Source organism: Trichoderma breve, chromosome 2 (assembly GCF_028502605.1).
Source record: "Trichoderma breve strain T069 chromosome 2, whole genome shotgun sequence".
Lineage (NCBI taxonomy): Eukaryota > Fungi > Ascomycota > Sordariomycetes > Hypocreales > Hypocreaceae > Trichoderma > Trichoderma breve.
The window spans coordinates 5,477,286-5,490,579 of NC_079233.1; the positions used below are offsets into that span (position 1 = coordinate 5,477,286).

The window sequence follows — 13,294 nt, forward strand, 5'->3', positions numbered from 1 at the left end:
CATTATCCCCCAGGAGTGTCTCGTAGTCAGCGACTGATAAGAGGTCAGGCTGAAAGTCGTACCCATCCTACTGGGCCTCGACAACAGGCTGAGCACTCTCGACAATAGGCGACAATGACATGTATCCGCGGGTATCGTAGTGGCAACCAGGTACCTGACCAGCAGGAGACCGTGGGGCCACAACTTCCAATGGCAGGATACGCTCCAGTGGGTTGGAGTATCCGCGGGTATCGTAATGGTAACCAGGTTCCTGACAAGCAGGAGACCGTGGGGCCAAAACTTCCAATGGCAGGATAGGCTCCGATGGGTTGGAGTAGCCACATGTAGATGTAATAAAGAGGCCAGGTACTATTCCCTCAAGGGGTTCCGCGTCAGTCATCTCAACGTCGAACTCCTCCTCATACGAGGTCTTGTCCTCCGTGAGGCCTTCACCTTCATCAGCCTCAAGTGAGACCTCCAGTTCCTCGGTGAAACCTTCACCTTCATCAGCCTCAAATGAGACCTCCAGTTCCTCGGTTTGGACTGCGGCGGGTACCGTGGCGCTCGACTCGGACACTGGGCCTTGGTCGTCCTCCACATATGTGGACTCGGGATCCTCGGCGAAGCTTTCGCCATACTTCTCATAAGAGATCTCTGGTTCCTGGGCTTGGGTGTCGATATACAGCGGGCTTTCGCCGTCGTCAACCACAGATGTGATCTCGGGTTCCTGGGCCAAGCTTTCACCGTACTCCTCAGATGAGGACTCGGGTTCCTTCGCTTTGCTGTCTTCTTCATCTCCGACTAGACTTTCGCCGTCATCAACCACAGATGTGATCTCGGGTTCCTGGGTCTCTATAAATCCGCTGGCAGTCTTGACGTCTTCTGTGACGTTGTCCGACTCGGGAACAGTGGGCCAAGCAGAAACCTGAACCACCGGGGTGGGGGTCTCTCTTGACTGAGGCACTGGTTCGCTGTCGAATGGCGTTGGCTTCGGATCGTTAAGCTGCGCAGCGGCGATTCTCTCTGCTTCCTTTGCTGCCATGATTTCTGCACGGCACTCCTTCACAAACTTCTTCAATCGTGCCCGAGATTGCTCCTGCTCTTGGATGGAGGTCTTCACCAAGCGGCGCGGTCGCTTATCCCGAAAGATAGCTTCAATTCCAGCTTGGTTAATGCCGAGAGGAGGGCGAGATAATCTCAGGATGAATGTCGGGTTTCCAGAGGCGGCAAGGAGCCAGATCATGGCGCGATCGCCGGGTGATTCTAGCTGCATGGGCGAGTAGCATTTGGCGACATATTCCAGGTCGAGTTCGAACTCCATGGCGTCATGGATTCGGCGGATTATGGCGTTGGCGGCAAGACGAAGAACCCCCATCAGTCCGACCCAGATTGTCAAGACAACGAAAGGGAAGGCCATCAGGAACCACGCGAGAAATGCAAAGTCAATCGCGAGATCGACTTCACGACGTAGGTCAGCTGTCGCGGCGGCCCAGGGCTTCCAAAGCCAAAGCAGTGAAAGCCAGGACATGGCAGCGACAACAAAGTTCTTGTCCGGGGCGAATGCTACAACAAAGGAGAGGTAGAAGAGAATCGATGGCCACAAGGCGGTGACCAGTTTCGTAAACAAGCACACGAGAAAGAGGAAAGCCCAGATGGGCAGGAAGATAGCGGGATCGCCAAGGGAGGGGGACTTGGGATACGGAACGAGGGTGAAAATGGTAGAAAACTCCATCTTGTCTGTCAGAATTGTGAGGTTTGGTCGTTCGTTTGTGTGCGTTTGCGTGATACTTTGATGTGATGATGGTAACTTGAAGAAGGAAGAGAAGAAGAGGAAAAGAAGAGGAGGAGGGCGGGGGGTTTTGTTATTTTTTTCTAGGCAGCTGTGGGCACATGATTTCACTTTTTTCTGACCAATTGAGCGCGTTGCAGTGAATTCTCTGTTGATTTTGCGTGGCGGACTGCTCGCCAGCTGGCGAGTCGATAGGGCAGAAGCTCAGCATGGCCTCACTTTTTCCTCACTACAGCTGGCCGTAGGTGAACCCAAACGCGGTGACTGACGCGAGAACATCAGACGAAAACCAATTGATGGCCAGGCAACGTCACCGTGTTCGCGCTCTTTCGCGTTGCTGAAAAATTGTGTGGCAGCGAGATGGCATAACCACCGTCGGAGGCTTGGTGTTTTGGACTCTGTAGAGGTTGTGTCAGGTCACTCACTCATATCCAACACAGCCATGAAAGTACGGCAATTCAGGCAAATTCAATGACTCACCTAGAATTCTCTAAACCTTCAATAATATCATCATTTTCATCCTATAATTCCCAATATTTAATAGTTTTGCAATGCCGTCCAATTATGTCGTCAATCTGCGTGTCATGTCGTTGAATCAAGCTCGCACCTGTGCAACCCCCACTCTCCTAATCAGCTCCTGTCGTCAAGATACCAGATCCGGCTATTGGCAATGCACTAACTGACTTTGTACATCTCAGACAAACAGGGGGTCTCAGTGAGGGGCAGCGCTTTCCACTATGGTAATCTCTCTGCCCAATGCAGCTTCTCCTGACAATATGAGCCCAAAATTAAAATAAAATAAAATAAACCACAGGCGTTGGCGCTGGCACCGACTGACTGACGGCATCTCGCTGTCCTCTTATACTCGCTGCCGACTTCTTGCAGCTACAGTCACCTTCAGCCTGGCCTCTATTCACCTGCACCGCCCATCATGGGAGACTCAGCTGTTGACGCGGCTGCCCGCCCGCTTCGCATCGCCGCTGTCGTGTCCTTTGTCCCGTCTTTCGCTCTCTGCATTGCCCACGGCGTCTTGTCGCATAATCCCGTTCCGGCTGTTGGCCTGGTGCCTCAAGCCGTGTCTGTCGTCACCTCGATTGCGCTTCTTCGCACCGCAGGCCACAGGCAGGAGGCTGATGTCGAGTCCATCGAATCTGAAGGCCATAGCGGCATTTCTATTCGCGCTATCCTAACTCATCCCATCGTTGTTTTCGTTCACGATGTCGTGCTTGCGGCTGCCCTCATGATCGTTCTCGTCTTTACATGGACCCATCACGGCCGTTCGGCTTCACTAAGTATGCTTGCTGCTTATGCTACGCTGCCTATTCTGACAAGCTTGTATGTCCCCAAACCCCTCCAAAAAGCCTGAGTCGTTATTCTGGCACAGCCGTATCTGGTTCTTTGCATGATCGAAGTTAACATGTGCCGGACAGCTTCTGCCATCTCTTTGCCGCGGCTCTAGCCGTCTATCAAGGGTTCGCTATTCACGGACTCTTACAGTGGGTTGCCTGGCAAATCCTTCCTCCAGATTGTCCAAACTGCGAGCACCACCTGCGACCTTCCTCATTGCCCGAGATCCCTTGGTTCCATAGCGTTAAGAATTTGAACTTGGGTCTAAGATTTCCGTGGCGTCGTAGTGATGCACCCTTGCTCGCCCCCTTGCTGGCAGAAGACGATCCTGAGCGCTACCGCGACGACCCTGAAGACGACGTGACTCCCCTGCAGCCAGAGGCAGTTGAGGTGCGATCAAAGAGGAACCGTAAGAACAACGCCACTCCCGCACCATCCAATGAAGCCTTGGAACCCGTCCTGACGACAGGCGACCTACTCGACAACAGTAACTAACCTGGATCAAGGACAACACTTTTAAACGCTGCAACGCAGCAGAATCTACCATGAAGCCTGTGGCCAGTATTCCCGGGGTCACCGTCATGCCATGGCATTTGCGTCTGTGGTTGCATTTTACTTCACGACTTTTATTTCTTATGAATGGGAATCCTTTGGGGCGCAATTCGTTTGAGGGAGTTATTATCATTTTACAGATACCTTAGTTAGATTAGCCACCGTCATTTCCTCATAGACCATGGTCTTGCTTGCTAGAAAATTATATGATATCCGTTCTTTTGGACCGTATTTATTACACCTCAGTCTCAATCCCAGCTTCCTTGTTTCTGTGATCGAGCATGCCAGTGACGCTATCTTCCACTTTGTCCACCTTGTGCTTCACCCATTTCGCGGTTCGGGGCACCTGCACCAGGGGGTTAGCTAATCGTTTCCTCTGAAGCCGGCATATTCTGGTGATTTTGTCTTACCTTCCATTGCATAAGGCCCCGATGCTGTCTGTGTAGGGCTTTATCTCTCTTTTTATAATCCCGGACTTGGTCTATGGGGCCCTGCTTATGCTCCGCACTACCATCTGGTATGTACTCATCCTCATCAGAGCTATCGCTGTCGCTTGAAATTTCTTCGTCCACAATCCCTGCGGCTCTTTCCATATCATCGTCTCTGAGATTATCTCTTGCAGCATCGATTACTTCAACAACATCTCGTATATGCTCGCTGCTATTAGCCCATTGGGAATGCGCGGCGCCCTATTAGACTGTGTTAGATATTTTCTCTTCTCTTACAGGGTAGTCTGAAATCAGGGTATCAACTTACCATCCCCGGCCAAAATGTGACCTTGATACTGAGCGTTCCAATTCTTTCTCCGCATTGGTCCAGGCAGCATGATGTCGCCCTCTTGAAGTCGCCTTTCCAGATGGGCAGATCGAGTATCAAATTCTCCCCATCCGGAATATCTTTCAGCCAGCACACACTGAAAGCAGACACTTTGTCTCCCAGCACTTTCTTGTCTTTAAAGGCAATGGACAAGCAACCGCTGTATCGTTTCTGAACAGCCAGACTGAGAGGCCGTTCTTTACTCGTCGCCCACGTCGCCTCTCCAGATCCGCGAGAATACATTTTGCCGGAGCTGATGTCCGTTCTCAGCTTCAGCTTCGCGTATTTCAAGTCCTCGGGACAATCTGAGCTTGTTGCGACGGGCTGCACATTCACTGTGCCGTACTGCCATCCGACGAGGTTGCGCGGCGCTTGAAGTTGGACGCTGCGCCATACCATGGAGAGTCTGATCTTCCCATAGCCAATGCCTCCAGATATGGGCCAGAAGCCATTTCTCTGAGAACGCTCCTTGAACACTTCGCTCAGAGGCAGATGGACGATGCCCAATAATGGATCGTCCTCGTGCAACCTGGCATCCCTCACGGAGACGTAGACTTCGCAGGATCTCCAGTCCCGAATGAAGCGCTCACAAATAGCGTTGAAGAATGGCTTTGTGTTTTGCGGCTTGGTTCGCGTCTTGTAGGTTTTCTTATGATTAACGATTACTGTGCAGTAGGCGCTGGGGAGACCCTCGCCAGTCTCTTCGTCGCTGGCATTCCCATCTTTGTCCTTCAAGCTTTTATTTAGTGTGGGAACTTCGAGTCCGGTGATATTGTGAATCTGCAGACTGAGGATGCCACTTGGATATCCGTCTGGCGGCGGCGCCGATATGATCATCGCATCTTGTTCTGACTTCATTTCCTGCATCTTCTGCTGCTCTAGCTCGCTATCATCGCGATCAGACGATGAATGTTTGAGCATGGCTTCGCGAAGTTTCCGTTCGCAGCTGTTGCTGACTTTTTCTTCAAGCTGCTTCATTGATCTGACTTCTGGGTCGTGGGTCTGCTTCTCAAATTGGCATTTCTGAAGTCTTGCTTTTGAGAAGTATCCAACACTCCACTCAAGTTTCCCCGGCATGTCGTGGCCAGACTTTAGTGCTCTAAATCCATCTGTGCGTTGCCACATGCGCCCATTCGACTCTTCGTTTTGCATCAGCTCTTTGAGGTCAACCTCAATTCTCCCGAGGTCGTCATCCGCCGTAAACCGATCAGAGTCCCAAAGCTGAATGCGGAGCCTTTCGTTGATGTTTAGCTCTTCAGGGGTGACCAGCACAAAACAAGTCTCATCCCAGTATGGTTCCATTTCAGACAGTAAAATGCGCGTGCTCCAGAGAACCTTGCCAAATTTTGCCCATCCAACAGACACATATGGATCTGAGCTAGAGTCTTTGATAAGTGGTATGCCTGAATCTCCTATCTTGAAATCGTAACCACGCTTGATATTGACCATAAGAACACCTTTGGCGTATGTGTCCTTTTTGAAGTCATCACCGGCGAGCATGTCTTTGAGATCTAGCGTGAGACTCTTTGGAGCGACATACTGCGCCATGGCTGCGTCAACTGCCGATTGCACGAAATTGCTAATGAAGGGTACATCCATAAGATTCAAGGCATGCTTGTTCAGGGGTACACAGCTTAAATCTACTTTTGGTTGGCCGAGAAGTGTCAGAGTACAGAGATCGAAGAATGGGGGATCAGGCGTCAGCTGCAGGCGCAGCCTCATGGTGCCAACTGCTCCATGCAAATCAACCCAGACAGGTATCTTCAAGTTTCCGGGCATATAAAAGGCCAGGTAGAGGTGCATGTTTTTGCTTCGCTCCTTGAATGACTTGCTGGTTGATCGAGTCCTGTATGCAAAGGCAACTTCCAGGTTGATAAAATCACCTTCCTCAGCCGCCATGCCCCGAGAAGTGGACTTGTCGCTTTTGCTATCAGGCTCTTCTTCTTCACCCAGCTCCGAATTGCTGCGACTGTCCTTATCCTTGTGTGAGATAATCTTCCCATCTTCCGTTACGGCTTGTGCAGCAGCTCCAGTGGGCAGCCACCGAACGCCGAGGATGCGCAGCGATTCGCTGCCTTGGCCAATGTCTTCTACGCTGACCATGCGTATCATTTTGGGCAAGGAGGCTTGCATAACATCTTCAAGCGTGTCTGCCAAGCTGGTAAAGAGGTCGGGGTTGATGAGCGGCCATACTGAGCTCAGCAAGGAATTGAGCCATAGAGTAGTCTCCCTTTCGTATTTCTTGACTTCGCGGTTCATCTGCCGGCGCTGAGAGCGCCAGATCTCGTCTTGGATTGCGCTGTCGACCTTTTTGGCCGTCCAATCCCTCACACCGAAGATGAAGACACCAAATATCCCTGCGCTAACAGTAACCAGAGCAAGCCACGGTAATAACCGTTGAGCAACAGCTTTCCATCCTCCATCTTGATGTGCATTTGTGAAAATTACTTCGCGAATAATAAAGGTGGTGACCAAGATGCCGCATGCACCGGCTAAAGAAATCGCAAACCCGCGGCTGCTTGCTGCAACGACTTCCTTGCGTAAGAAATCGAGGTCCGGTGGCGGGAACTGATTCATCAAGGCATGGTGTTTCTCTTGTGAACCATCTTGTTCCTTGCGTAGTTCGGCGTCAGACTTGTTCTTCTCACTTATACCACTCGAGGTTCTTTTTGCTTGTTCAAACGGGTCCTCGTTCACGTCCAGTTCTTTGAGAGCGCTATCAGTGAAGTCGTGAATCTTCACAGGGAGATGAGTGACTGGATCCGTGACCTCGCGTTCCGCCCTTTCTTTTTTGGAATCCTTGTTCTTTTTTCGTGGATTGATTGCGGCAGGGTCAACTTGCGATGTATCCTGGATAGATGCCTCGTCGTTGCCAGACTCAAGATCTTCTACTTCGTCATCGGGACTCCAAGCTTCTCTTTCTTCGGTCTGAGAAGGACGTTTGTCTGGGCCGTCTATACCGCTCTTTAGTGCATCTTGCTGTCTCGCCTCCCTTTCCTCTCTATATTTCGATATGGTAGGAATTGGGTGTCGTTCGCTGTATGGAGCTTCGTAGCGACGGGCATGCTCCACATCTTCTTTGCCAGCCATTATGAAGCTCTACACATCGCAGCTGATGGGAGAATTTCTTTGTGCAAACAACACGCGTATACATGAAAAGAATTTCAGAGATAATTTACCCGACTCGAATTTTTACTTTATAACTACCTAACTACATGCCATTGAGTTCCATACTTCTCAAATCGCCGATTGACTCTGGATGACGGCATGGCGAATGAAGATGGACATGGCTGGGCATTTATCACTACTACGTCATCCGCCTCTAAAGACTGACCACTCCCCACATTGTCGCACAGCGCAGACCGGGAACTGCTCAATGCAATTACGTTTGTCCTGCTGCTCAGTGGCTAATGCCGAGACAACTAAAAAGAGACAGCAAACTACGATTGGCTTTCCATTGACGTTGAATTTACGGGGGAACGTCATTCATTCATGCGACACTTGTTGGCCAAACTGCCGCCCGCAATGAGATGCTCAATGCTGTCAGGATCCTCCACGCAGAGTAGCAGTGAATACGAAGCCACGGCTATCACCTACACGCATCCAGTAGTAGGTATGCAGGAAGAGCCAAAAATAAAATGAAAAAAGTACCGCTTGAACTGGACTCGCTTCCCCCTTCAAAATTTTGCACGTTCCATCGGTTACGTCTGGCAGCTTTGCTGATCATCCTTGTCGTCGCAAACGGAGACCCTTTAAGCCGAAGCCGCCCTGAAGCTGCCCTGATGATCCTCGAGTCGACAGGCATTGCTCTACTAAGGTAACAGTATTGTGGACCGGCTGCGCATCGAGGGTGACCAAGTCGTGTCCAGTGTCTGGTCCGCGTCTGGTGTACTAGGCGACGAGCATCTCGGGGCGTGTTTTGCGTTGTGCCGCACGAAGTTTTGACGCTTCCTCCTCGTCCTTCTCTTACGCGCTATAACCTGTACATTGTACTTCGTATTCGGTTTGTCATCGTGAGCAGGGCGGCGAGAGTAGCATTGGTCGATCGATATGTCTGGGAAAGCAAGTCAGAGTGGCCAAAAGTCGTAAAACAGGATAACGGAACGAATTTAAGCATGCGAATGGAAGCGTTTTATAGCCAAACTGCTGGATCCCGCCACGTGCGACTCTTGGGGAGCTTTGCAAAAAAATCGTACGATTCTTTCATCATAGCATGAATGTTTCCCGTCAAAATCTCGATACTACGTCTGCCAATGCAAACAGCCGCCTCGCCAATGCCGGTTCATTTGCAAGGGACCAACAGACCAACATGAAGACCTCACGCCGGGATGGGAGGGGCCGCAGGAGCTGCGCTAAAATCAAGGGACAAGCCCAAACCTCCGTGCGCAAAAGGTGCAGGGCGTCCATCTATCACGAGCGCTAACGTTTTAAGTTGCTAATACTACTCGTTTCAGTTGAGAGTAGCTAATCTTTGTAAACACCGCCTTCTTCAATGCTTCAGGAGGTAAACAGCAAGGAGAGACACAACCAGAACTCGGCTAGAAGCCATGGATCATCTGCATTTGAACAAGATGTATAATCTTAAATGGAAGCGTTAAATCTCTGCATGTACCTTTCCAGCTAACACGGGGAAAGGAGGGATGGATATCAGGAGTAGCCTAACCTGTGACACACCAGATTGCCGGTGGCGATGGACCAATGCTTTCCAAATTAAATCTTGATACAGAGCTTGATTATGGTAATTACTAAGGTAAAGAGCACGGACAGATTAATCCATAGCCTACTTGCTGGTAGGTGTCATGACCAATCATCATCGATTTAATTAATATATCGACAATGCAGGCAAAGGTTGTCTAAGATTGGAACTCGAGTGTCAGCTAAGTCAAGCTTACTCCAGACAACTGCCCAGGTCTTGGCGACAATGCTATCGACTGACGGAGATGCACTTCCGTTACAGCATCACAAAATGGTTCGATTTGACATCCCAAATCACCCGTTCAGCAACTGATATCACCAGATATGCTGTTTTAAGTCGCCCAGAAGAGCAAATTCCACGATTCAATAGAGGCATCCCAACCCGCCTCGTGGCCAGGCAAAGGCGTCCACACCAGACAGGGGTCCGCGTGCCCTAGCAGTTCCATCACCGTGCAGCTAGCTCAGGGGATACAAATCTAGCCTCTTGTTGGCCAGCCATCTGGTGTTTTAAGCGCCGAGCCTCAGGGCCGTTGCCGCATCAGGACTGGCATCGCGCCTTGCTACTCCCTGACTAACTCGGTCAGACCAGTCAGAGCCCATCGTGAGAATGCAAGTGCATAGAAGGCCGGCGGCTTTGGATGTGATGGATATCAATGTTCCTATTTATGGGTGCAAAAGAGCAGATTCTGAGCAGCACAAAGCAGCGGAGAAGCGGGGGAACGGCATTGGAGCCCTGCAGGTGACTTCATCGAATCCATCCAGGCACAAAGTGAAGAGCGCCTGTACCACTTACTGTACTTGTACCACGTCTTATCCAAATCTTCCACTTTCCTGCTTCTGCTTCTGCGGCATCTGCAAACCTCCAACTCCGCATCTGCACTTGCACTTGTATTTGCATTTTGCACAGACAATCCTGTTGAAACATTACAGCTCGGAGCATCGTCAAAGTGCAGACAAGCTTGAGCTGCTTGACCAGACTCTCAAACGCACACGCCCCTGTGCCACTCCCCAAAGGTCCCCAAAGGCCCCCTGAGCCAGCGCTCGAAACGCCGCTACAGCTGCCCCTCGGCCCTGCTCTCACACTCGCCGTCGCACAATCCGCTCCACGAGAGTCTCACTTTCTGCACCGTGATCTTCGCTGGGTTTACAGTTTACAGTTCAACCAGGCCCTAAACTGCAATCGCAGCTCTCAAAAGAGCTCGTCGCAGAGGGAATAGCCTGGCGTCTGCTGCAGCGGCCGATGCTACCGGCCCGCGAGCCCTCACCGTGTCATTTGGCGAATCGCTTCGCAGCTGCAGGGGTCTGGAGTTTCATGCTACAAGGAACCTCAACATCCGAAGTCAAAGGAAGACGGAGCCACCATTTCGGATCCATCCCCGACTTCTCCAGCCTGTCCGTGTTTCACGCCGATTAGGTCGACCAGGAGCCCTCTTTTATCACTCGGCGACTCCCATATTCTTGGCTTCTTCTTTTCCTTCTTCCCTCAGCTGTCGTTAGGCGGGCCAAAAGAGCAGCCATCTTTTTCTTTCTCTTCTACGGACGTCCCTCTGGGCCTTTCCTTTCTATCCACTGCTGGCTCAGGTCACTCTTTACACTCTTTATTCAACCTTCGTTTTCCAGCGTCTCCGATTTTTGACTAGTATTTTTTGTATTCTGCCTTGAACGACCTACTTGGGGCGGATCCAAAGTCGACTTGGGAATCGGTGTCTATTTTGGAAAGTCGAGGAGGGTATTATCGCTGTTTAGAGTCGGGGAGCCGCTTGCATTGGGTAACCCAAGGGCATCCTATTATAATATTTCAGCATTGTCGCGGGCCGACATTTTAATTTCAAAGGGCTTCAACTGTTAGGAGGAGACTCGAAACCAATCATCCAAGATGGCTGGCCAACTCACATATGGCGAACTCATTCGCAAGCAGTTCACCATTCAAAAGTTCTTCTATCACATTCTCTTTTGGGGATTTCATTTCGGCATTTTCGCATATGGATGGTGAGCTTCGCCACTGAAATGACTTCTGGTTATCCTCGAAGCAGCTAACATTATTCCAGGTATAAACAAGCCGCCGATCCAAGGCTGGCAGGTCTTAACACGCTGAAATACTCTGTGTGGATTTCTCGAGGTGCTGGTCTGGTGCTCAGCGTCGACTGCATGCTCATCCTGCTCCCCGTCTGCCGAACCATTATGCGATGGATCCGACCCAAGATCCGCTTCCTCCCCCTTGATGAGAATCTGTGGATGCATCGCCAGATTGCCTACTCTCTGCTATTCTTCAGCATCTGCCACACGTCAGCCCACTACGTCAACTTCTACAATGTCGAGAAGAGGCAGATTCGTCCCGTTACCGCTCTACAGATTCACTACGCTCAGCCTGGTGGTATTACCGGTCACGTCATGCTCCTTTGCATGCTGCTCATGTATACTACCGCCCATGCTCGTATCCGTCAGCAGTCTTTCGAGACTTTCTGGTACACACACCACCTGTTCATCCCCTTCTTCCTGGCTCTCTACACCCACACTGTCGGCTGCTTCGTTCGTGATACCGCTAATGGATTTTCTCCATTTGACGGTGAGCAATACTGGTCGCACTGCATCGGTTATCTCGGATGGCGATGGGAGCTCTTCACTGGTGGCTTCTACCTGATTGAGCGTCTGTATCGCGAGGTTCGTGCCCGTCGTGAGACCAAGATTACTCGTGTCATCCGACACCCGTATGACGTCGTCGAAATTCAGTTCAACAAGCCTTCCTTCAAGTACAAGGCCGGCCAGTGGTTGTTCCTTCAAGTGCCATCCATTTCAAAGTACCAGTGGCACCCCTTTACCATTACCTCGTGCCCGTTCGATCCCTATGTCTCCGTCCACGTTCGCCAGGTCGGTGACTTCACTAGCCAGCTGGGAGACGCCCTTGGTGCCGGTGCCGCTCAAGCCAAGTTCTACGACGGTGTCGACCCCATGGGTATGTACGAAGTCGCTTTGCAAAACGGTCAGCAGATGCCTGCTCTGCGTATTGACGGCCCCTACGGAGCTCCGGCCGAAGATGTCTTTGAGAACGAAATTGCTGTCCTCATCGGAACTGGTATTGGTGTCACTCCTTGGGCTTCTATCCTGAAGAACATCTGGCATCTCCGAAACTCCCCCAACCCCCCCACTCGTCTTCGTCGTGTTGAGTTCATCTGGGTCTGCAAGGACACCGGCTCTTTTGAATGGTTCCAGACACTGCTGTCCTCTCTCGAGGAGCAGTCCAACGAAGCTGCTCGCGTCCCTGGAAGCTCTGGTGTTGAATTCCTCAAGATCCACACCTACCTTACCCAGAGACTTGACATGGACACCGCCCAGAACATCGTGTTGAACAGTGTCGGTGCCGAGATGGATCCCCTCACTGAGCTCAAGTCACGGACTCAGTTTGGTCGACCCAACTTTGCTCGCCTCTTCAGAACTATGCGTGATGGTATTCTCGACAGGACCTATCTTGGCGGTCTCGAGGGTAGCATGAAGACGACGGTCGGTGTTTACTTCTGCGGTCCTTCTGTTGCAGGTATGTACTAATATTCCTATCATATATCCCTTTATGTCTATTCTAAGCTAACATGTCATCTCTCTAGCTCGTGATATCAAGACTGCCTGCAAGGCTGCCACGGCTCGCGAAGTCGAGTTCCGCTTCTGGAAAGAGCACTTTTAATCTACAAAGCCTAAAATTTCCCCAATATCTGTATACCAGACAATACCAATTTCTTTTTTCTTTCCTCCGTTTCATATATTACAAATGATTGATATCAAATATGATGGTATGTGTGGATCTCGTAGGAGTTTTGAGTCTATGGAAGCGCAAATGGCAATTTTCAGTCTAGCAAGTAGTTGGAGAGTAGCAGCATCATGGGTGGCTAAAAGCCAGTTGAAGATTTATTGAAATAAAGACGTGTTCTCATGACCATTGTCTTTAAAAGCCTAACGGTCGGCTTTATCCCTCTTGACATTCTATTTTTATGCCAACGATGATTTGTGCACGACCCCTTTGATTGACACGCTTTGAACAGGCCCCAGCCAGATGAAAGAGGCGTGCATACTTGGCCGTGAATTGAACGCATCTCTGAACGGTTCGATTGAACGCGTCGACCAGTG

General features: G+C 50.7%; 4 protein-coding genes across 4 annotated transcripts; 2 read left to right on the forward strand and 2 right to left on the reverse strand.

Annotated features, from left to right (window-relative positions):
- Window positions 1-67: 67 nt before the first annotated feature.
- On the reverse strand, window positions 68-1,711 carry T069G_03871 (uncharacterized protein; the record flags this gene model as incomplete). Its single annotated transcript, XM_056171081.1, has 1 exon — window positions 68-1,711. One exon carries the CDS (start codon window positions 1,709-1,711, stop codon window positions 68-70), a length of 1,644 nt encoding a protein of 547 aa, XP_056031973.1.
- Window positions 1,712-2,699: 988 nt separating this feature from the next.
- Window positions 2,700-3,610, forward strand: T069G_03872 (uncharacterized protein; the record flags this gene model as incomplete). Its single annotated transcript, XM_056171082.1, has 2 exons — window positions 2,700-3,103; window positions 3,199-3,610. 2 exons carry the CDS (start codon window positions 2,700-2,702, stop codon window positions 3,608-3,610), a joined length of 816 nt encoding a protein of 271 aa, XP_056031974.1.
- Window positions 3,611-3,902: 292 nt separating this feature from the next.
- On the reverse strand, window positions 3,903-7,573 carry T069G_03873 (c2 domain-containing protein; the record flags this gene model as incomplete). The annotated part of the gene is made up of 4 exons (XM_056171083.1): window positions 3,903-4,013; window positions 4,078-4,356; window positions 4,424-6,366; window positions 6,433-7,573. 4 exons carry the CDS (start codon window positions 7,571-7,573, stop codon window positions 3,903-3,905), a joined length of 3,474 nt encoding a protein of 1,157 aa, XP_056031975.1.
- A 3,481-nt stretch (window positions 7,574-11,054) lies between these two features.
- On the forward strand, window positions 11,055-12,854 carry T069G_03874 (ferric reductase NAD binding domain-containing protein; the record flags this gene model as incomplete). Its single annotated transcript, XM_056171084.1, has 3 exons — window positions 11,055-11,167; window positions 11,227-12,710; window positions 12,778-12,854. The coding sequence occupies 3 exons, from the start codon at window positions 11,055-11,057 to the stop codon at window positions 12,852-12,854; spliced, it is 1,674 nt and encodes a 557-aa protein (XP_056031976.1).
- Between the last annotated feature and the right edge of the window lie 440 nt (window positions 12,855-13,294).